Below are 23,599 nucleotides of genomic sequence, written 5' to 3'. Positions count from 1 at the left end.
AAAACAATTTTGAAATATAGACTTAACTAGATGATGATCAAGAAATTGACAAGTCACACTTTATAAACTCTGTTAACCAAAACAACTAATTGAATATATTTATTAAATTTAAGATAAATATAATGCGTCATGGTTTATTTAACATTATGTACATTATTCAGAAAAATAAATAATTATTTTTATATCATTTTGTTTTTTTAATAATTGTCATAGGTAAGTTACAATTTGTATGGGCATTAAAATATTTACTTTTTTTTAACTTTATAATTTACAACTATATTTATTGTATAATAAACTAAATTAATATATTAATATAGGCAAGCAACACCTATTATAAGTACAAAAATATCACATATTTTGATACGTTTTAATTTAAAATGTATTGAAAATAAATTTAATACTGTGCCATACTATTTCATAAAAGCTATATCAATTGCATTATTAAAATGTATTACACAAATACACAATACAATAATATGTATATTGTGTATTATGGTATTGAAATAATTGTTTTACATTATTAAAAATGCCTAACATTATAATCACTGACTAAAAAACTGTTGGTATCATCCACTACAAAGGTATCAAATAAATTAATATTTATAATTTAATATCAAGTTCTAAATGGTAAATAATAGTTATTTACAATACCTATATAAATAAATAATTGCCATTTTTTTAAATCTTTAGTACCAATTTAACATCCAGTCCAGTGGTTTGGTTAAGATGTATGAATACATATTTAAAATATGATTGGATGACAACAAATACTATATTTTATTACAATATAACAATATTCTGAACATTTGAGTAGTACAATTTTGTTTTCGGCTCACTCCAATTCTATTCTACAAGGTTTAGCATCTCTGTTGTCTTCTTTGTCAGATTCTTCATTTTTGTTTGTATCTACATCATCAAAATCATCCCACTCCTCCGTGATGTCAACTGGTACGTTGGATTTACAATCATCATCATTTTCTTCAAGTACCTGTTCAGCATCTTCCAGCGTCACAGTTTCTACTTCTGTAGTTTCTTCATTGTAAATGATTTCTTCGCCTTTTCCTAGATCATCCGTTTCATTTATAATATTATTTTCAGCTAAAACTTTGGCCCCAGGTGGTATATTATCAATAACAGAAATCAATAGCTCTTTGGTTGATGAAGTTGAAGGAATAATGTCATCAACTTTATGGAAGTTTCTCAAATGTCCTTTGAGCATCAAACTTGAACGGAACGTCCTATCGCACTCAGAGCAAGTATAACTTCCATATTCTGTTTTGGATTGTGGTTTAATGCCACATTTCTCCAAACTCTTATGTCGTTTTAGATGAACTTCGGTTGTAGCAACAAATCCACAATCGTCACATTGAGGAAATTTGAAATCAGCAGGCGGCTGAATTTTGTGTTTTGTGTACATGTGATGTATTTGTAAGCTCTTGCGTACAGAAAAGTGTCCACAGTGTTCGCAAACTCTAGTGTCTTCTTTCTCATTATGTTTTTCTACCAAATGTCTCCTGTATATTAAATAAGAATCTAATTTCAATGGATTGGTGTCAGTTCCACAAAGATTACAGGACCAAGGTCCAATTATGTTCATGATATCCGGCTTGACTTTGTGAGTGGTAATTGGTTTTTTAACACCACTCCCAGCAGGTAAGATTTTCTCGACTGAATTAGGAGTGTTGATAATTATGCTTTCAAACTGGCTTTGATTAGTACTAGACATAATTTTCAATTTAATGTTACCTTTACTTTGCAATAAATGTGGGTATTTCTTTAAGATTTCTTGCACTACTTTGCTATTGGTGTTCTCTGGGTCTGTATCACTGACAATTTTTAATTTTTTGCCTCCTGGTGATGATATAGTTTGAGCCTCACATTTAATGACTTGGGTTCTATGACCCTTGTCCATGCTCTTATTAATCAATTCTCCATTGGAAGCTCTCTTGAGCATTGCCTTTGCGCTATCACAATTTTCTTGTTTAATTAAAGGGGCACTATCATACTTGGGTAATTCAAAAGTTTGTTCTATAAACTCAGGTACATCATCGGCATCACATTCAAACCGCATTGGTTTATTTTCACTCAAAATATCTTTCACTTTCATTGTATTAATAAAAGTAGATGCTGGTGTATGTTCTGGTGGTGATCTAATGGTCATATTCATTTGAGTGGTTGGTTTCTTTGCAGGCCTATATTGATTTAGAGCAATTGCTGAATGAGTTCTTGATGTTGAAGCTTGTGGGGAGTGATACTTAGGAGTTACTTTGTTTGCTCCATTCTGTGACTCCAGAAGCTTAAGTAACACAGTAACCTGTAACATGTCAGCTACTTCAATTAAACTCATACGACTGTCTTCGGTGTAATGAAGTTGTCCGGTATACATAAACATGATAACACTCTTAACTGCATCAAAGTCTAGATGTACAGGCATTGTCATTGTTTTGTCAGTACTTGGGTGGGAAACAAAATAGTCTGAACACGTATTCAAAACAACTCTATGGACTTTAAAAGATTCATTTGTCACTGAACGAATAGTATAGTCGCAGTATTCATCTTTTTTGGCCAAGTTGTTAAGGCGCTGCATGAAGAAATTGCCCCAGTTGTCAATTTTCAATTGACTAGGAACCGACATAGTTACTTACGAACAATCTAAAAATTAAATATTATTTATTAGAATCAATTTTGTAAGTAGAAACATTTTAATAATACTTTTAAAGACTAGGTAACAATGTTTTAGATTTATATAACTTGACCTATATTTTCATTAAAGGGATTCGATACTGTGATTTTCTGTTTTTGTCTGACACACACGCGACATAGGATTTTAGACTGGTTCTTTGCCAAACATACAAATTGATGTAATGAAGTGATAAAAATTCTTTATTTGAAATCAACTTTCCCACATTTTTGATTTTTTGAATTTAACTATTCCAAAAATTAAAATACGACACTTTTTAAATACTCTTTTTTAATATGATATTTTTAGGAATTTGGGGGATATTATCAAACATGTGGAAAAGTCGATTTCAAGTAGACTTGACGACAAATTCAAATCTGTTTTCAGAATTCTTATCGCTTCAATAGATCAATTGGAATGTTTGGCAAAAAACACTTCTAAAATACTATGTTGCGCATGTGTTAGACAAAAACAGAAAATCACGGTATCGAATCCCCTTAATTTGATTACACTATTTAATAATATACAATTTGTATTTGTAGATATTAGGTAGGTACAAAAAAATTGTTAAAATAGATTTCAAATCAAAATATTTATTTAATTGATTTGATGAAAAATAAGACTACATTTTAGTATTTTACTATCATACAAGAACAAAACCATTTATACAAAATAGGTACCAATGTTTTATTTACATATTGGTTACAAATCAAAAATATTGTTCATGGCATTGGTCATTCTAATCATTTACCTACTCAAACTAAATAGTAGTTCATATAGATAATAGATATTATATAGACCTGACCGATACAAAAATTCAATGTTTATATTTTGGATATTATGAAATCAAGACTATAATCAAACACAAAATCTTGTGTCATATAGGTACTCATAGGTGGATGTAAATTGAAATTGAAATTAATGCAATTAGGTAAGTAGATAAGAATCTATTAATTCAAATTTACTGTTCAAACTGTTCAAAATATATTAAAAAAGATTAATTACAAAGATAACTGGGAGAATTGAATCAAACATTTCAACATCCTACCAGTGGCCTATTTGTTTTTTCACCTTTATGATGCAAGTATATTATATAAAACGCAAGACCTACATTCACAGAAATGTGTACGTACCTACATATCTCAAGCGATTATTAAAATAATTGAAACTATATAGGCCAACAATAATTTCATATCGATCAATAGGTAGGTTGATAGTGATCAGCCTTACGTAGGTTCTTATGGCTCACCTACAATGGCAGGACGTTACGCAGCTTGTCGTTGAAAAATATCTGTCCGAAGGCAGCCTCTCACGCCTGGTGTTCTGGAGTTGTCCAGAGCTCAGTGGCGATCTGTAAAGATACGAGTATGCAATGAGTACGTGCAGATCAGCGGTGGTCGAGACGACGAGCCAAGACGATGGTCTGTCCGACCGGTACGACGATACCGCCATCGCCTCCGCTCGTCGTCTCCTCATCCGATGCCGTCATGGCAGCCGCCAGAGTACGCCGACGGGTAAAATTATTGTTAATGTTATTATTGTGGAGCTTCGACGCCACTGCCGTCATCGGCAAGCCGCCGCCGCCGTCGTATTCCTGTGCATACAGAGCGGCGCGCGTAAAAACTAACGACGGCGACGATGTTGACGAGGTATTATTATTATTATATTAGTCAAACAGAATGCGACGGCTGCAGCAAACAAGCAGCAGACCGACCGATCGAGCGCTTACCACGAGATAGTGCTGGGCGTCCCGGTGCGTGCGTCGTTGGACGACGGGACGTGTCCAATATTCGTGTGCCCGTCAATGGTCGTCGTTCGTGGGCCACAAATACGGCGGCCGACAGATTTGCGTGATGACTGATCGACGATCGGCGCCTTGGCGGCGTCGGAAAACCGGGAACGGCTTGTCGGATCGTTGGGCGGCGGCGGCGGCGGCGGCGGCGGGCTATTGCGGTGGGCAAACGATAGCGGCGGCCATTGGGACACACTCCGGACAGGCTCACTGCTTACGACGCGCCACCTGCCGATGACGGCGGCGGCGGTGACGACGACGACGCGAAGCGGTCGTTTGCTCGCGACCGCAGTGCTGCCACACGGCTGATCGTTTCTCGTTACGCACGGTTCCGCCGCCGCCGGGGTTCGTTATCATCGTCATTCGTCAACTACGTCCAGCGCTCAGTCGGAGCGGCGAGCGGCGCCGTTTGTCGTTTGTCGCTGACGTCGGGCCGCGTAACCGAAACATGGCAAAATAATATGAAATAGGCACTCAATACGAAATACGAAAATCCAAAATAATATGTTTATAATATTATGGTTACTACGAACGATTTATACAATATGGATATAATATTGACATATTGTATTAATAATTACCATTTGGTGGTGTAACGTAATTTTTATTTTGACAAATAGCGGTAGACGTCGTTCCTTCTTTTTTCTTTTTCGACATTCTGTGATGGATATTTTTATTATCAGTGGTCGGGAAAAATATTAGCTTGCTTTCGCTATCGCTACTTTTTTTTAAATGTTCCATTTGGTAGTTTGTTCCGATTCAACATTTGGTCACTGGACAGGTTTTAACTACGCGAGTTAATGGTGGATTGAACGCGAAAACTGCATTAATATACTCATTATTATTGTAATAAAAATAAATAAAATATATAATAGTTTAATAGTTATCAATTATCTATTTAACTATCGCCAAATAGGTTAGGCCCAAGTTTTATAGATTCCTCCCAAGACCAATTTTTTTTTTGTATTTATTAGATTTTCCAAAAATTTAGAAAATTAATAATGGTACTTTATCATTATCCTCCCAGTTATTTATTATACCCGCCTTATCATACTGCTTAATTAACTGTTTAACGTCTCTTTGTCCTGAAAGTCGAAACAGATATTTCTTTCCATTTTAGATTCTGAGCGAAGCGATGAATGTATTGATTTTACAATGATGTGTGTTTTGTTTTTTATTTTTTTTTATTTTTTATTTATTTTTTTATTTTTGTGTCTGTCATCACCTTTTAGGACAGTAAAAGTGCTTTGATTTTCTTCAATAGTAACTTTTCTGATAGGAAAGTGAATCTAGTTGGTACGTTGGGGGGTCAAAAGTAAACATTTCCCAGTAGTTTTCACAAGCGACGTGAAAAACAAAAGAAAAATTAAGGAAAAACGGGAATTTTTACGCAAAATCTGTTTTTGAGAAAATCGATTTTGGTTTTTGGTGTAACTCTAAAACAAATGACCGTAGGGACATGAAATTTTGACTGAATGTTTATATTAGCATTTTCTATACACCATAAAATTTTGAAAATATTTTGACTCTTTTTGAGCTGTTTACGGCCATTGTCAGTTTTCAATTTTTTTAGTTTTTTTTTCTATAAATATCAATAAAATTTTATCTGTTGAGTAAAAAAGCTTGAAAATTTAATAGAAGGCTCCTAGGTTATTGTTCCAAAGGCAGATGAAAAAAATTAAAAATCCTTAGTCACAGTTTTTAATTATAAGCATTTAAAGTTAAAAATTTTGACAAAATACGGAAAAATCACGAAAAATAGCAAATTATTTTGAGTTGAGAATTCATAAAAATTTTTCTTTTTAAATCTAAGATTTGAAAATGTAATATAAGATTACTCATAAGTTTGTCTACCTTTATCAAAAAAAAAATGTCTAGAAGAAACTTAAATTAAATTTTTATGAGCGTCTGAAATTTATATTTTTACAAAATTTGATATTTACTCGATTTCTCATGTAACAATTTTCTTATTTTATTGTAATTGAAAAACGAATGACTGTAGATACTTGAAAATTTCACTGAATGTTTATATTAGCATTTTCTATCATACATGATAAAATGTTGAAAATATTTTGACTCTTTTTGAGCGGTTTACGGACATTGTCAGTATTAAATTTTTTTAGTTTTTTTTTCTATAAATATCAATACATTTTTATTTGTTGGGTAAAAAAGCGTGAAAATTGAATATAAGGCTCCTGATATATCGTTCTAATAGCAGTTGAAAAATATTAAAAATACATAGGCACAATTTTTTTTTATAAGCATTTAAAGTTCAAATTTTGACAACATTTATCAAATTTATAATTTATTAATTATTTTGTGGTTAAAAATGTATAAAATGTTTAACTTTTATGGCTAAAGATTGAAAATTTAAAACAAGGCTCCGAGTAAATAGGTTATATATAAATTACTTTATTCGCAATAATATCATCAAATATACTTGGTAAAATCATAGGCTGACTGACCGTTTTCGCTCAGAATCGTTTTTCTTATACAATGATATTATATCATTGAATTCAAATTTAACACCATTCATTACAGTGGCCCACTTGTAACCTACTGTACAGCTGAGCGACATCCACTTATCCACCTTTTTTATACTATTTATTTGATTTTTAATAAATAGTGCAAGCTGTGTTGTTTAAGAAGGGTTAGGCATAATTAAATTATTTGGTTTAATTTAAATTGTCTGTAATTTCTTCTTAAATATTTTTACCTGTATTGTTTAATTTAGTTCCTAATTTCCGAAATATTATTGTATTTTTCGATTTTACTTTCCTTTAAATTGTTATAATATAAATTATTATTACAACTGTCAACAATTTTACTAAAACTATCCCCAATATATTATCTATATTAGACGTTTTTTTTTTTTATTGAACAAAAATTTTTATTTACAATTTGTGTTTGCAAGTTATACAGTAAGTATATTTGATGTGGTTTGATTGACGGGAGGGAGAAGTCACCCACCCAATGGTGGCACCCCGTGAATATTAAAAGTTATAATGCAATATATCATATATTATATGGAATCTTTTTGAATTTCGTTTAAACTTTTGAAGAGGTGTTAATTTTATCTTTCTGAATCGTTGTTTATGCTATGATAATATACAATAAAACGTATGTACCTGTTTTATTTTTATTTCGGTTCTAAGGAAATTTGTTTTAATTGAAACTTTATGTATCAAAAATATAAATCATTTAAAATGTTGATAGGTAAATACTTAGAAAAAAAAACAATAAGATTTTAAGAGAAAAAAAATGAATACAACTACATTCCTTATTATAATAGTACCTATGCATTAACTCACCTTCACGTAGGTGTATATAGTATATATATACTACTAGAGTTCGGATGTTTATGACTTAGCATATTTTTTTCGCGCAGCCAGAATTACACCGTAGTGAGATATAAATTTGATTCTTGACGTCTATATTAGAAATAGGCAAACTTTTTTTTGCATATTTGACATTTTTGAGCATATAAATGCATATATTGCTAATTTTCAGTTTTAGTGGCATTTAAAATATTTAAATATAATATAATAACATAACACTTTTTACTACCTAATATGTATTTTAGTTTTTATATTTATAGTATTTTATTTCTTTTATGTATTTTGCAATGAAGTTATTTTAAAATCATTTAAAACAAAAGTTATTCTGAATCACTGTTATCCCATTTTTTGTAATTGTTTAAAATAGATATAATATTTAGTATACATTTAATAGTGTTCATAATTTATTTGCTAATAAACTATCCAGATAGTAGTTAGGTACATGACTAAATTGTTAGTTGTAAAACACACCACTATATTATTATTTATTATATTACATTTATGAGTACCTCATAATATTATGGTAAGTAAATAGGTACCTATAGGCTTTAGGTAGGTAAGTCATGCCTTGCACTATGAATATATTAGAACTGCACATGTATACATATACCTATATATTAAGTTCAAGTGTGAAATAACTGCACTAAATGCCTTAAATTGTTTTGGATCACGGTTATAAAGAACTTGTAAAAGTTTCATCGCCAAGCAATAACAAAAACAAAAAAAAAGTGTGTAAGTGGATGTTGCTCTACCGTACAGTAGGTTACAAGTGGGTCACTGTTATGGATGGTGTTGAATTTTAATTCCTTGGTACACCTAATATCATTGTATACTAACAACGATTCTAAGAGGAGACGGTTTGTCAGTCAAGGATATTGTATATTATATTAATTATATTGTTATTACTTATTTTTAATAAGGTATAGACGGAAAGTTGCATTAATGATATAAAATTACAAAAAAAAATAACTAAAATCGTTATTCTTGATTATTTAATACGTAATTTTGTCCAAATTTTAACTTAAAAATAACTGTAAAAAAATTGTGTTTACGTATATTTTTTAGACTTTTGGTTACAGAATTAACTACTTACGTTAAATCTTGTTTTACATTTTCATCCCGTAGCTATATTAGTTGAACATTTTATACATTTTTAACAACAAAATATTTTGTAAATTCTCAATTTGATAAATTTCGTCAAAATTCGAACTTTAAATGCTTATAAAAAAAATTGTGCTTGTGTATTTTAAATATTTTTTAACTGCTATTGTACAATACATCAGAAGCCTTCTATTAATTTTTCACGCTTTTTGCAGGCTCAACAAATAAAACTTAATTGATTTCATAGAAAATAAAACTAAAAATATTTAAATTTAAAATCGTCCACAAATAGCTCAAGAGGAGTCAAAATATTTTGAAAATTTTATCATATATAGGAATAGATAAAATAAATATTCAGTGAAATTTTCATGTATCTACAGTTATTCATTTTTGAATCAACACAAAATAAGAAAATCGCCACATGAGAAATATCGAATATGTCCAATGTTCTAGGAAATTGGATCTCAAACGCTCATAAAAATTTAATTTGACTCTAATAGACAATAGATATAATTTTTTTTTTTATTTATTAAAGTAGATAAACTTATAATAAACATTTTTAGGAATTTCTAACTCAAAATAATTTGCACATTTTCGTGATTCTTACGCTTTTTGAAAACTACTGGGAATTTTTTACTATCATGTCCCCTCCGAATAAGTACCTACTAGATTCACTTTCCTATGAAAAATTCTGTCGAAAAAAAAATTAAGCATTTTTACATGACTGACACAACAACAAAAAATATATATATATACAATAGGTATAGAAAAAAAACACACATTATTATAAAATCATTACATTCATCGCTCCGCTCAGAATCTAATAGATACCTGTGCTACGTAAGTGGACGTATACTACACACATTTGTTGTCTCTGTCTTAAGGGTACTATAATACAATAACATATAACGTCTATCACTACTTATTATAACGGGCCTCGCCATGGGTCATTATTTAAGGGGCAACATTTAGGAAATTTATAATCTTATCATAGCCGCCCGAGATCTATATGACGTGTTATTAGTTGTAAATGATTATTGGTGCGAGTGAAATTTTATTAAATTCGGTATCGGCAGTGGTTATTGTTACTTGGTGCCGCGCACGGGGTGCAGCCGCTGACGGAAACCTCTCTCGTACGCGCATGCACATGCCAATAACTCGATAACTATATTATTATAAATTTCTCTACACGAATTTTACATAAACACACTTGTTGTTTTGACAAAATTTAAGTTGGTTAACGTTGTCTGATTTGGATTTTGAAAAAAATATTTGAATCCAGCAGGAAAATATCCGTTGTAGATCAGATGTTAACGATGTTAATATTCAGAAGAATCCGTTTTACTTTGTTATTTACTAGAGTTAACTTACTTACAATCAAATTCAAAGGTAGATATAATATATTAGGTATCTATCTAAAGTATCACAAAAGGTTTATTTATGATATTTTAATTTTATTAAAATTGTAAATTGTAAGTAGACTAATATTATATATGTATCCAGACAGTTAATGTTTACAGTTTTGTTATTGTATTTTTGTTCGAAAACTCATAAAATGAAAAAAAAATTAATTATTTTTGGTATAATGCTATATGAATATAATAATCAAACTATTATCAGTCGAATCGACCAGGAAAAACAAAATAAGTAAGTTTGACATTAACAGTTTACGAGCCGTATCTATGAGATGTAATGTGATGTGACGACTGGCGGTACAACATTAATATTCAATTTATTTATAATAATGTTTTTATTTTTTCGAACTTGTCGGCCGTATTTGGTCGATGACGGATGTAGTCTAACCTAACCTAACCGTAGAGAACTCGTGACAGTCATGATTATTATTTAACAAGACGTAATAACTATTTTGCATCCCTACATGGCTACATATAATATATTATATACTATTTATAACGATAATAACATATGGTCATAAGGATAAATCTTCTGAAAGAAGATTAAATATATCCAAACACAATAATACAGTGTAGGTAAATTGTAATTTGTAGGTATACAAATATTTGATTAGCTCAAATCAAAACTAAATACTAATCACGCGTAGACACATCAGTACATCACGTATAAGTATAGCTGCGTAAGTTTTTGGTTAGCAAGTAGGTTGTAGGTATACGGATAGTAGTTGTTGAAAATAAATATCACTTAAAAAGGTAGACAATATTATAGTATATATATATATATATAGATAGGTAGTAAGTAGGTGTAGGTATCTAAATTTAAATTATAAATCATATTGCTAAGCAGTAAGCAGTATAGAAATTTCGTATAAATGTAAACCAGTAGGTATGTTATTTTCCTGAGACTAAAATATTTTTATTGGTAATACACTGAAAATCCATTAAAAATATATAATATACTTAAATAGATGGCGCTGTGTTCCAATACACATACGCACACCCACTCACACATCTGTATATTATATAATATTTATATATATGTACATGGATAATACCTTCAGTCTTCATAGTATCATTACTCATCAGTTATTAGTTATTACTATTATTTACTTATTAGTTATTAATTATTACCTAGGCCAAATATGCGATCAAAACAGAAATAATTTAAAATAAACATTATACAAACTGCGATAAAACCTAAAATGCATACAAAATATGTAACCAAAATTCACAATATTTAAACTCTGATATTATATTTTACTAAAATACAGTCTTAAACGCCATCAATAAATAACAATAGTATTAAAATCATACAAAAAGAATTAAAATTAATAATATTATAAAGCCTATAATTTGTGTTTAATTTAATTTGTTATTCCGTTTGTTTTTATAACAAATTGTTTTGATAAATTCATATCTTTAAATTTGATTAGATATCTGTGTATTTTTATTTTAGATTCTGAGCGAAGCGATGAATGTATTGATCTCACAATGATATGTGTTTTTTTTTTGAATTTTTTTTTGTGTCTGTCATCTCTAAAAGTGTTTGGATTTTCTTCAACAGTAACTTTTCTGATAGGAAAGTAAATCTCGTTGGTACTTTGGGGGGTCAAAAGTAAAAATTCCTCAGTAGTTTTCAAACGCGACGTGAAAAACAAAAGAAAAATTAAGAATTTTTACGCAAAATCTGTTTTTGATAAAATAGATTTTGGTTTTTGGTGCAACTCTAAAACAAATGACCGTAGGTACATGAAATTTTGACTGAACGTTTATATTAGCATTTTCTATACACCATAAAATTTTCCAAATATTTTGACTTATTTTGAGCTGTTTACGGACATTTTCAGTTTCCATTTTTTTTAGTTTTTTTTTCTATAAATATCAATAAAAATTTATCTGTTGGATAAAAAAGCTTGAAAATTTAATAGAAGGCTCCTAGGTTATTTTTTCAAAGGCAGATGAAAAAAATTAAAAATCCTTAGTCACAGTTTTTATTTATAAGCATTTAAAGTTCAAATCTTGACAAAATACGGAAAAATCACGACAATTAGCAAATTATTTTGAGTTGAGAATTCATAAAAATTTTTCTTTTTAAATCTAAGATTTGAAAATGTAATACAAGATATTATCCATAAATTTGTGTACCTTTAGCAAAAAAAAAAAATGTCTACAAGAAAGTCAAATTAAATTTTTATGAGCGTTTGAAATTCATATTTTTACAACAATTGATATTCACTCGATTTCTCTAATGATTCTTCTAACGATTTTCTTATTTTTTTGTAATTAAGAAACGTATGTCTGTAGATACTTGAAAATTTCACTGAATGTTTATATTAGCATTTTCTATACACGATAAAATTTTGAAAATAATTTGAATCTTTTTGAGCTGTTTACGGACATAGTCAGTTTTAAATTGTTTTAGTTTTTTTTTCTATAAATATCAATAAAACTTTATTTGTTGGGTAAAAAAGCGTGAAAATTTAATATAAGACTCCTGATATATCGTCCTAATAGCAGTTGTAAAATATTAAAAATACATAAGTACAATTTTTTTTTATAAGCATTTAAAGTACAAATTTTGACAAAATTTATCAAATTTATAATTTAATAATTGTTTTTTAGTTAAAAATTTATAAAATGTTCAACTTTTGTAGCTAAGGATTGAAAATTGAAAACAAGGGTCTTAGGCTACACGTAAATAGGTTATACCTATATAAATTACTTTATTTACAATAATATCATCAAATATACTTGGTAATATCATAGGCTGACTGACCATTTTTGCTCAGAATCGTTTTTCTTATACAATGATATTTTATCATTAAATTCAAATTTAACACCATCCATTACAGTGACCCACTTGTAATCTACTGTACAGCAGAGCGACATCCACTTACCCACCTTTTTTTCACTGTCCATTTATAAACCTTAGATCATGTACTATGTAATACAATAATACATGATCTAAGTTATAAACTGATACTTTAGAATTTATTGATTTTAGTATTTTACAAAGCAATATTTTTTTTGTGTCTGTAATTTGTATGGTACCTATATACAAATATACAATATAATGTATAGTAGAGAATTGTTTCTATCTAAAACTTTGTTTCTGATAGTTTAATATCTAGTTGGTACATGTGAGTGGTAAAAATTTTAAATTAAAATATACAATTAAACTATAATCAGCAGAATTAGCCGGAAAAAACAAAATACTATCCGGCATCGGCAGTATTTATTGGATACGTAATGTGACCGGTAGTCGGAACAAAATCAATGTACAATTTAATTTAATTTAAATCCCAGTGCTTTTCTAAAATAAAAAAAAAATTAAGAAAAAACGAGAATTTTAAAGCGAAACCTACATCAAAAACGAATTACCGGCAGTACCTATAATATAATTGGGCCATTAAGAATTTAAATGTGTGTTTATTATCATAATAAATATTAAATAATAATTAATAATTATAACTAACGTGTGTTCAAATATGTTTATATATTATTAATTTATAATTAATTTATATATATTTTTTATATATCAGTGCAGACTTATTAAAAAATAAAAAATTATAAAATAAAATATTTTATTGTATTAATATAATAGTATCGTCGAGATACCATAATAGTGATATGACTATAATATTTTGCAAGTATATATTAATATAAATAATCATACTACCATTGATTATACTCTGTTGCCGCTGCCTAATACAAAATAATATACCTACGCATTTCATCGGGAAAACAAAATATTTACAATTCGTTACAATGACAATAATATTATATTCCAGATGGCCAGCGGTGAACGGAGCTAACCCGGCTGCTAATCTTGAAAAATACTACGACTAGCGAATTGTTCCCGATTTTGAATGTTATTTTTTAATCACATGCTCAGTATAACTCGACATAACTTGTGTAGAGTATTTAAAAAAAAAATAAAAGTGTTGTTTTAATATAAATATAGTTGGGCGCTGTTAAAATTACAGGTAGTTACCGCTGTATTGCTAACACCCTGCACTAGTGTAATATAAATTATAATTTATACCTAATTTAAATTAATTAAGTCAACGGCTTGAATTGTATCTGCGAATGTTTATTTTACACAAACAGTTTTTAGCAATTTTTTTTTTTTAATGTATGTTGTGAATCTTGCTGCTTGTTGTTACAATAAATATTATTACTTATTTATTTATTATCTTCAGAAATACGCAAAATAATGTATTCACAATTAATTTACTTATAGTTAATATCATCTGTATGTATCTAAGTATCTTCGTTTACAGGAAATAATATCATGGATATTTTCATTGACTTTTTGGTCGTTTAGCGATCCATGATTTTATCTGAGGAATAGCCAAGACTTTGTGTTTAAGAGCTGTGAGATGTGGACGGCCATCAACCAGGTCGACATCGATTACCGATTTTATGTGATCCAATATAGATACAAAGTATAAGTCAGGCCAAGATAACTGTGAAACATAAAACCGTATTAAATATAAGTATGTGGTTATGCATGAACTATTATTTCAATTGTTATAATAATAATTGATTTAATTACTGATTATAACTGATACCTACGATAATAATACAATATGTATAACTTAATTACCAATAACCCATTCAAAAAGTTCAATAGTTAATGTGTAATAGAATAATTTTTTTTTGAGGCAAGGCCGTAACTGAAAAAAATTTCGAGTGGAGGTTCAAACATTTTTTTGATATAGATGCTGGCACGCATCATTTTTACGTTCAATATAAAAAAACTTTTTATTTTTGTTATTACTGCTTTTACTAAAATATAAAATTACTATTAATACGATATCATAGTCAATTAACAATATTCACGGCTAAAATGTTTCTACTTTAAAAAAAAAAATTGGGGTGGGGTGGTTTGGGCTTTTTACGGCTTTACCCTTCCAGTTTTGGCCTTGATTTGTGGTATAGATATAACAATAAACTATAACGTTGAATAATAGGTAATAATAATCAAGGAGTCGGATATTAAAATATAAATATACATATACGATATACATACCTTTCCATTTACAAAGTAACCGCCGTTTTCAGAAACAATCTTTTCAAATTTGTCAAAATAAAATGGAATTGAATCATTTACGATAGGGTCACGTAATTTTGATTTGATTTCCTCATTTGGTTCATGATAATAGTTCATGATTTCTTTAAAAAAAAAAATAATACAGTATAATTATATTTGAATAATATAATAATTTAGAAACATTGGAATAAAGTACCTACCACTTACAAACAAATTTAAGAATATAAAACTCTTATTAAAAAAAGAAAATATCTCAGAAGCACAGAAAATATTAATTATTAATCTAGCCTCACTGCAACATGCACTTTTAAGTTATAACGAAGAAAACGCAGAAGCAATTTATAAATGTTTCCTCAATACATAAACGTTTGTTTAAGCCTTAACCAATAGATAATAATAATAATAATAATAATAACACCATGGTGTATATAATAATGGTGTTATAATGCATTATAATCAATATTATAACATTGCCTAAAGGTATACCGTAGGTATATTGTATGGTATATACTCGGTAAGTCGATATAGCTATTATAATATTAGTATACATTTATAATTATTAAAACAAAACATAATATTATATACGATATACCTACCTAGGTAGTAGGTACCTATATGTTATAAGTTTATAACTTATGGCAATTAATAATTATATATTGTTAAGCAGAACCTGCATGGCTAAACAAGCATGATTGTTTGTTTTAATAATTGGCAAAATATAATATAAGAGCATTCGGATATTATTATATACAAATCTCAAAATATAGGTACAAAAAACCGAAGTACAGTTTGTAAATGCTTAAACTCACAAATATATAAAACCATGTTAAATATAATTTCGTACGTAGTAATGCAAAACAATTTTTGACCGGCCTTAATCTTTTTTGTACAAATTGGAAATTGTAGATATACCTATTATAGGGACCTATGAATGCATTCAATTTACAACTCTTTCTGATTGTATAAATAGGTAAGTACCTACGCTGTATTCACTATGGGTACCTACGGTACGTCCAGTATGGTTACGTTATATTAATAGGTAGGTATATAATATATATAGGTACCTAGTGCAACAGTAAGAACTGCAGTCACCGAAATGTGTAGCTAGTTAGTTATTAGTGACTGCTTACATTTTAATTTAGATATTATATGAACGTTGTTACTATTATATATAAATATAATATTAATATTGTAAAATATGTAGAAATCATTGTTCATTAAAAACAAAAGTTATCACATATTATAGTACCTATATAGTCAGTTCATTAACATTTATTAACGACGTACGATACGGCCAGCTCATAATAAATGATTATAATGAAATAAAACTGTTTTGATTCAAAAATATGATCGTTTAAAATAATAATATTATATTATACTAACCTTGTCTTATCTCGTAAATGTTATCGACTGCAACGTCTACCAATAACGATTCCCATTCGTCGTCACCAGCCAAGCCGGCTTTTTTCGCCAAATACCGACAGATAGCTATGGACTGATTAAATGTTTTTCCGTCGATTTCCAACACCGGCACTTTACCGAACGGCATGGCTTAAAAAAGAGAAACGATTGCCCGACATTATAAACACCGTAAATTGATTGCCATTACATGATATTATATTTATACAGTATAAATTGAATAGGTCAACATAATATTATGCCTATACTGCACTTTACCGCAGTTCCCTACCTATATATGCATACAATATAATATAGAAGAGTATAGGACATATTATAATACCTATATTATTATACATCGGAGGGATGGCGACTTTTTTTTGCCCCATCAATGCGAACATTTTTGCCAAGTTTCAAATCACAAGTGTTTTTCGCAAGTCTCCCTATTCACTGGACTATCTATACTATTATATAATTACTTACTAGGTTTGATCGCTGGCCATTGTTCGCGTTCGAATCGAACATCTTGAAAATCGACGTTTAGATACGATAAGAGGAATCGGATCTGTTCGGCCCGAGCTGTCAGGTTGAAGTACGTCAATTTATAAGTCGTCATGACGCGGCGTCCGGAAATGTATCGTATGAATTCTTTTTACAATACCTATTTAAAAATAAAATTAGTATAATAAATTACAGAGTTTTATCCACGTGCGTACAATAACGTTTGTTACAATAACAATATTATATTATGGTTACGTTCAGCGCCTCGGCGGTAAAAACGCAATATAGAAAGTAGGTAGGTACTAGATAAAAAACGAATGTCCGTCGTGCTGTCTGCGTGTACAAGTGGTGACTAAATTGTACACTTCAAACGGTTGTAGGTATAACAGGTATGGGTAATGGGTCATCTAAATATTATAATTTATAATAATATAAACTGTATAATATTATATTCGAGCTTGCATTGGCGGGAGTGTGCGGGTCACTGGGATTTCGACTTTTATCGTGATGAAGATGGTAGCTAATAGGTAATAGGTACATTATTATAATAATACGGTATCGAGGAAGTCTATTTACATTATACACTCGACTGCAGCTAGTACATAATACACTTATACACAGTGGTTGAAGTGGCTCTCAAAATAACCGGTAAGATGTCCTACCTACAGGTACAATGGTACATCTCATATTAATATATTATACAAACTAAATTGTAACTATTACTCACGCATCCAATAAATTACGGCATTTTTAGATTCTAAACGAAGAGATGAATGCACTCTTATTGGTCTTACAACGATGTGTGTTTTTACTATAAAAATATATATACATATAATAATATATATAGGTATTAATTATTTAATATTTTTTTATATTTAACATATTTATAGATAAATATAAATATATATTTTAATATTTTTACAGGACTTCTAAAACAGTTTGTGCATTAAGAAAAAAACCATTTTGAAAAACAATTCTTTTGGCCAATACTGAAATTACAAGTGTCTCTTAAATTAGTGAATTTACCAAAAATCATTTGGCCATGTCTATATTAGAATCAACTCATTGGTAGTAAACTAGAAACTATAATATGTGAGACTTTTTTTCTTTTGCTATTCTTAGTGTAAAATAAAATATTTAGATGAATACAGAAGATATATTAGCAAAATAATTTAACAATTTATTATAATTTACTAGCAGATCCCGTGCACTTCGTTGACCGTTGAATTTTTGCTAGATCAAGAACTGTGAGAATTAAATTCAAGGTTCCTAATGAGTTGTACATATACCTTATTTTCAAAAATACAGGGTTACGTGTTTTTTTATAAACGTTTAAAGTTCGAATTTTGACGAAATTCATCAAAATTGGGTAAATTATGTTGTAATTAGAAATTCATTAACAATTACCTTTTTATACCTAAGATTTAAGATATTTATTGATTTTACACCTATATTCTATACTATACTTACTAGCTATGTAGTAGGTATGTACATTTAAATAATATTGACAACCGACGTCTACAATATACGAAATTAACTACTAAGTACCTACGAACTATTGCTTGTATCCAAACTATCCGTTATTTAATACCGCATTGAATATTAAAATACTTTTTACAAACTGCAGATTCGCTTTTAATATTTACAAAATATAATAATATAACTTGTATAGAGTATATAAAAAAATTAAAAGTGTTATTTTAATAATATAGTTGGACGCTGTTAAAACTATAGGTACGTTCCACTGTATTGTTAACACCAAGTGTAATATAAATTATAATTTATACCTAATTTAAATTAATTAAGTCAACGGCTTAAATTGTATCTGCAAATGTTTATTTGACACAAACAGTTTTTAGAAATTTTTTTTTTTTTTATGTATGTTGTGAATCTTGCTGCTTGTTGTTACAGTAAATATTATTACTTATTTATTTATTATCTTCAGAAATACGCAAAATAATGTATTCACAATTAATTTACTTATATTTAATATCATCTGTATGTATCTAAGTATCTTCGTTTACAGGAAATAATATCATGGATATTTTCATTGACTTTTTGGTCGTTTAGCGATCCATGATTTTATCTGAGGAATAGCCAAGACTTTGTGTTTAAGAGCTGTGAGATGTGGACGGCCATCAACCAGGTCGACATCGATTACCGATTTTATGTGATCCAATATAGATACAAAGTATAAGTCAGGCCAAGATAACTGTGAAACATAAAACCGTATTAAATATAAGTATGTGGTTATGCATGAACTATTATTTCAATGTGAATTATTGTTACAATAATTGATTTAATTACTGATTATAACTGATACCTACGATAATAATACAATATTTATAGCTTAATAATTATCAATATTCCATTCAAAAAGTTCAATAGTTAATGTGTAATAGAATAATTTTTATTTGAGGCAAGGCCGTAACTGAAAAAAATTCTGGTGGAAGGTCAAATATTTTTTTGATATAGGTGCTGGCACACATCATTTTTACGTTCAATATATAAAAACATTTTGTTTTGTTATTTCTGTTTTACGAAAATATAAAATTACTATTAATACAATATCATAGTCAATAAACAATATTCACGGCTAAAATGTTTCTACTTTTAAAAAAAATTGGGGTGGGGTGGTTCGGGCTTTTTACGGCTTTACCCTTCCAGTTTTCGCCTTGATTTGTGGTATAGATATAACTATAAACTATAACGTTGAATAATGGGTAATAATAATCAAGGAGTCGGATATTAAAATATAAATATACATATACGATATATACATACCTTTCCATTTACAAAGTAACCGCCGTTTTCAGAAACAATCTTTTCAAATTTGTCAAAATAAAATGGAATTAAATCATTTACGATAGGGTCACGTAATTTTGATTTGATTTCCTCATTTGGTTCATAATGATACTTCATGATATCTTTAAAAAAAAAATATTACAATTTTATTTATATTTGAATAATATTAGAAACAAATTAAAAATATAAAATTCTTATTAAAAAAAATATCTCCTGATTATAAAAATAATACTGAATAGGATATGACAAGTAATAGGTCATCACCTTACTGAGAATAAGCAACAAGCATTGAAGCCAGTTCTACCTCGTCAAAAGTAGACCTCGGACTATCTACTCGTATCGTACAATAATCAATCATGGTGTTTTTATATTATAATATAAGGAAAGTAAAATACTTTGTTCATTCAATCACATAAAACACACAAAATCACAAAAAAATGCGATTTAAAATTATATGCAGGATATAAGGTACATATATAATTCAGAATGATACATTTGATCAGATTTGATTTAAACATTATCTGCAATACAAGTTACAATACAAATTAAATCCAGTTTTTATTCATCATCAAATAACTAGAGTCAAAATATAATTATTAATTAGTATGACATTTGCGATCAATCACATCGTGATCAAATTTCCAAAATGTACAGATTCTGTTACTACTATACATAGGTAAATATAATGTATAATATTTATAAATCTAAAGACAAATGTTATCGCACATATAGTACCTATAATAGTTTAGTCAGTTAATTAACATTTATTAACGATTTATGATACGGCCAGCTAATGATAAATGATTATAATATATAATAAAATGGTTTAGATCGTTTAAAATAATAATATTATGTTATACTAACCTTGTCTTATCTCGTAAATGTTATCGACTGCAACGTCTACCAATAACGATTCCCATTCGTCGTCACCAGTCAAGCCGGCTTTTTTCGCCAAATACCGACAGATAGCTATGGACTGATTAAATGTTTTTCCGTCGATTTCCAACACCGGCACTTTACCGAACGGCATGGCTTAAAAAATAGAAACAATTGCCTGACATTATAAACACCGAAATAGTATATATACATAGATAGATTGAAGGATATAGGATATATTATATACCTCGGAGGAATAGTGACTTTTTTTATTTCGTTAATCGGAGCCCCAATATACGAAACTTTTTGCCAAGTTTCAAATCACAAATGTTTTTTGCAAGGGTCCCTATTCACTGGACTATCTACATTAATACTATTATATAATTACTTACTAGGTTTGATTGCTGGCCATTGTTCGCGTTCGAATCGAAAATCTTCAAAATCGACGTTTAGATACGATAAGAGGAATCGGATCTGTTCGGCCCGAGCTGTTAGGTTGAAGTACGTCAATTTATAAGTCGTCATGACGCGGCGTCCGGAAATGTATCGTATGAATTATTTTTACAATACCTATTAAAAATATAAATAATATAATTATAGAATTTTGTCCACGTACGTAAAATCAACGTGTGTTACAATAACAATATTATATTATATGGTTACGTTCAACGCCTCGGTGGTAAAAACGAAAAATAAAAAGTAGGTAGGTAGTATTACTATGGGTATAACTAGATAAAAACGAATGTCTGTTGTGCTGTCTGCGTATAATACAAGCGGCGACTAAATTGTACACTTCACGCGATTATCGGTATAACAGGTATGGGCAATGGGTATCTATATTATAATAATATAAACCGTGTTACGTGTGGCCCCGTCAGGGATCCAAAAGATGATGATTTAAATAAGTTTGTTGTCAATTTGAATAGTAAAACGAAATGTTGTTTTATTATACCAATATATAATTGTAAAAAAGTCGTCTAGAGTATGTGGATGGATGAGTGTAGCGTGAATAGCTCTGGTCTTGGTGACTATGTTACATCTGAATATGCCATGTTCCTGGCCCTCCTATATAAACGATGTCGGCTCTTTTTATGTGGTTGGCACGTGGACTTTGCCGGTGTCTTTGGTTGTAGTTGTTTGAAAGTGGTTGTTTTCGTAGATATGAAATCAATTAGCTTTTGTCGTTTCTTATGCTAATTTTGTTATGTTCGCAAAATTATTAGGAGGGCAACAGGTTTGCGAAAATGTTACCTATGCATGGGATTATAGTTTATACATTGTGCAAGGTCCGTATAGACGTATAGTCAGTCCATTAGTGGTTCAAGTAGTACATTTAAATGTCAAATGTTACTTGAAAATTATTATAGATTAAATTAGAGTGGTCCTGTTAGTGGTCCGTAGTATAAATTATAATATAATATTAGTCCATAAAGTCAAAGCACGCAACAACTGTATAATATTATATTAGAGCTTGCATTGGCGGGAGTGTGCGGGTCACTGGGATTTCGACTTTTACCGTGATGAAATGATGGTAGCTAATAGGTATATTATTATAATAATACGGTATCGAGGAAGTCGATTTACATTATACATTGACAATATTATTCGACGACTGCAGCGAGTACATAATACACTTATATACAGTGGTTGCAGAAGTGGCTCTCAAAATAATCGGTAAGATGTCCTACCTACATTTGTATAGGTAAATATCATATATTATACAGACAACATTTTAACTATTGCAGCACGCGCATCCAATAAATTACATTACGGCATTTTTAAATTCTAAACGATGATTGCACAACTTCTTTTGGGTGTAACACGCTGGAAAGTGGAAGCAATGGCTTTTTAAGTGTAAATGATATTATAATTTATATTTTAATGTATAGCCATCTCGACCGGTGTTGTCCGTGAGATTCGTAGCATTATATTATAAATTAGGCAATCTTCCTGCCGTAGACGCCGTGCTGTTTGTACGTAAGTGTATAATTCAACTCCAAAAGTCTAAAGTATCAAAGTTATACACGGTTTTTCATTTTTACTTGATTCAACCTACGGCGGATTATAAAATCAATTAATACAAAATCCTAACCTAACCTAACCGTCCTAAAATACGATGAAGAAAAAAAAACAAAACATTAGTACCTATGTGTAGATGAGGGAGAAAAAAAATGGGAAAATAAGAAAAAAGGTGGGAAAGTGGGTGTTGCTCTGCTGTACAGTAGGTTACAAGTTGGTCACTGTAATGGATGGTGTTAAATTTGAATTCAGTGATATAATATCATTGTATAAGAAAAACGATTCTGAGCGAAAACGGTCAGTCAGCCTATGATATAGTATATTACTAAGTATATTTGATGATATTATTGTGAATAAAGTAATTAATATATTTACCTATTTACGTGGAACCTTAATTTAAATTGTCAATCCTTAACTATAAAAGTTGAAAAATGTATACATTTTTAACTACAAAATAATTATTAAATTTAAATTTGATAAATTTTGTCAAAATTCGAACTTTAAATGCTTATAAAAAAAAATTGTGCCTATGTATTTTTAATATTTTTTAACTGCTGTTGTAATAATATATCAGGAGCCTTGCATTAAATGTTCACGCTTTTTTACCCAACAAACAAA

At 29.4% G+C, this 23,599-nt stretch overlaps 3 protein-coding genes across 11 annotated transcripts; all 3 read right to left on the bottom strand.

Annotated features, from left to right (window-relative positions):
- Nucleotides 1-584: 584 nt before the first annotated feature.
- LOC132939206 (centrosome-associated zinc finger protein CP190) lies at nt 585-4,757 on the bottom strand. Of its 6 annotated transcripts, none has more exons than XM_061006267.1 (3): nt 4,410-4,757; nt 3,814-4,031; nt 585-2,652 (listed from the first exon to the last, which is right to left on the bottom strand). In XM_061006267.1, exon 3 carries the CDS (start codon nt 2,633-2,635, stop codon nt 833-835), a length of 1,803 nt encoding a protein of 600 aa, XP_060862250.1. In that variant the 5' UTR covers nt 2,636-2,652; nt 3,814-4,031; nt 4,410-4,757; the 3' UTR covers nt 585-832. The 6 variants fall into 6 exon arrangements, with proteins under 6 accessions (XP_060862250.1, XP_060862251.1, XP_060862252.1 ...); XM_061006268.1 differs by having other exon boundaries at nt 3,818-4,031; XM_061006269.1 differs by having other exon boundaries at nt 3,934-4,031.
- A 9,641-nt stretch (nt 4,758-14,398) lies between these two features.
- On the bottom strand, nt 14,399-17,649 carry LOC132938441 (glutathione S-transferase-like). 3 transcript variants are annotated; one of them, XM_061005273.1, is made up of 5 exons: nt 17,497-17,649; nt 17,264-17,441; nt 16,766-16,933; nt 15,362-15,504; nt 14,399-14,795 (listed from the first exon to the last, which is right to left on the bottom strand). In XM_061005273.1, exons 2-5 carry the CDS (start codon nt 17,394-17,396, stop codon nt 14,631-14,633), a joined length of 609 nt encoding a protein of 202 aa, XP_060861256.1. In that variant the 5' UTR covers nt 17,397-17,441; nt 17,497-17,649; the 3' UTR covers nt 14,399-14,630. The 3 variants fall into 3 exon arrangements, with proteins under 3 accessions (XP_060861256.1, XP_060861257.1, XP_060861258.1); XM_061005274.1 differs by having other exon boundaries at nt 17,512-17,628; XM_061005275.1 differs by having other exon boundaries at nt 17,537-17,606.
- A 386-nt stretch (nt 17,650-18,035) lies between these two features.
- On the bottom strand, nt 18,036-22,011 carry LOC132938503 (glutathione S-transferase-like). Of its 2 annotated transcripts, XR_009663919.1 has the most exons (6): nt 21,915-22,011; nt 21,355-21,532; nt 20,951-21,118; nt 20,066-20,208; nt 19,262-19,493; nt 18,036-18,092 (listed from the first exon to the last, which is right to left on the bottom strand). XR_009663919.1 is itself a non-coding variant. In XM_061005372.1 (5 exons), exons 2-5 carry the CDS (start codon nt 21,485-21,487, stop codon nt 19,329-19,331), a joined length of 609 nt encoding a protein of 202 aa, XP_060861355.1. In that variant the 5' UTR covers nt 21,488-21,532; nt 21,915-22,011; the 3' UTR covers nt 19,197-19,328. The 2 variants fall into 2 exon arrangements, 1 of the variants encoding a protein (XP_060861355.1); XM_061005372.1 differs by lacking the exon at nt 18,036-18,092 and having other exon boundaries at nt 19,197-19,493.
- Nucleotides 22,012-23,599: the final 1,588 nt, after the last annotated feature.

Source organism: Metopolophium dirhodum, chromosome 2, assembly GCF_019925205.1.
Source record: "Metopolophium dirhodum isolate CAU chromosome 2, ASM1992520v1, whole genome shotgun sequence".
NCBI lineage: Eukaryota > Metazoa > Arthropoda > Insecta > Hemiptera > Aphididae > Metopolophium > Metopolophium dirhodum.
The sequence above is the reverse complement of the archived record's forward strand: the minus strand, read 5'-3'. Positions and strand labels throughout refer to the sequence as shown.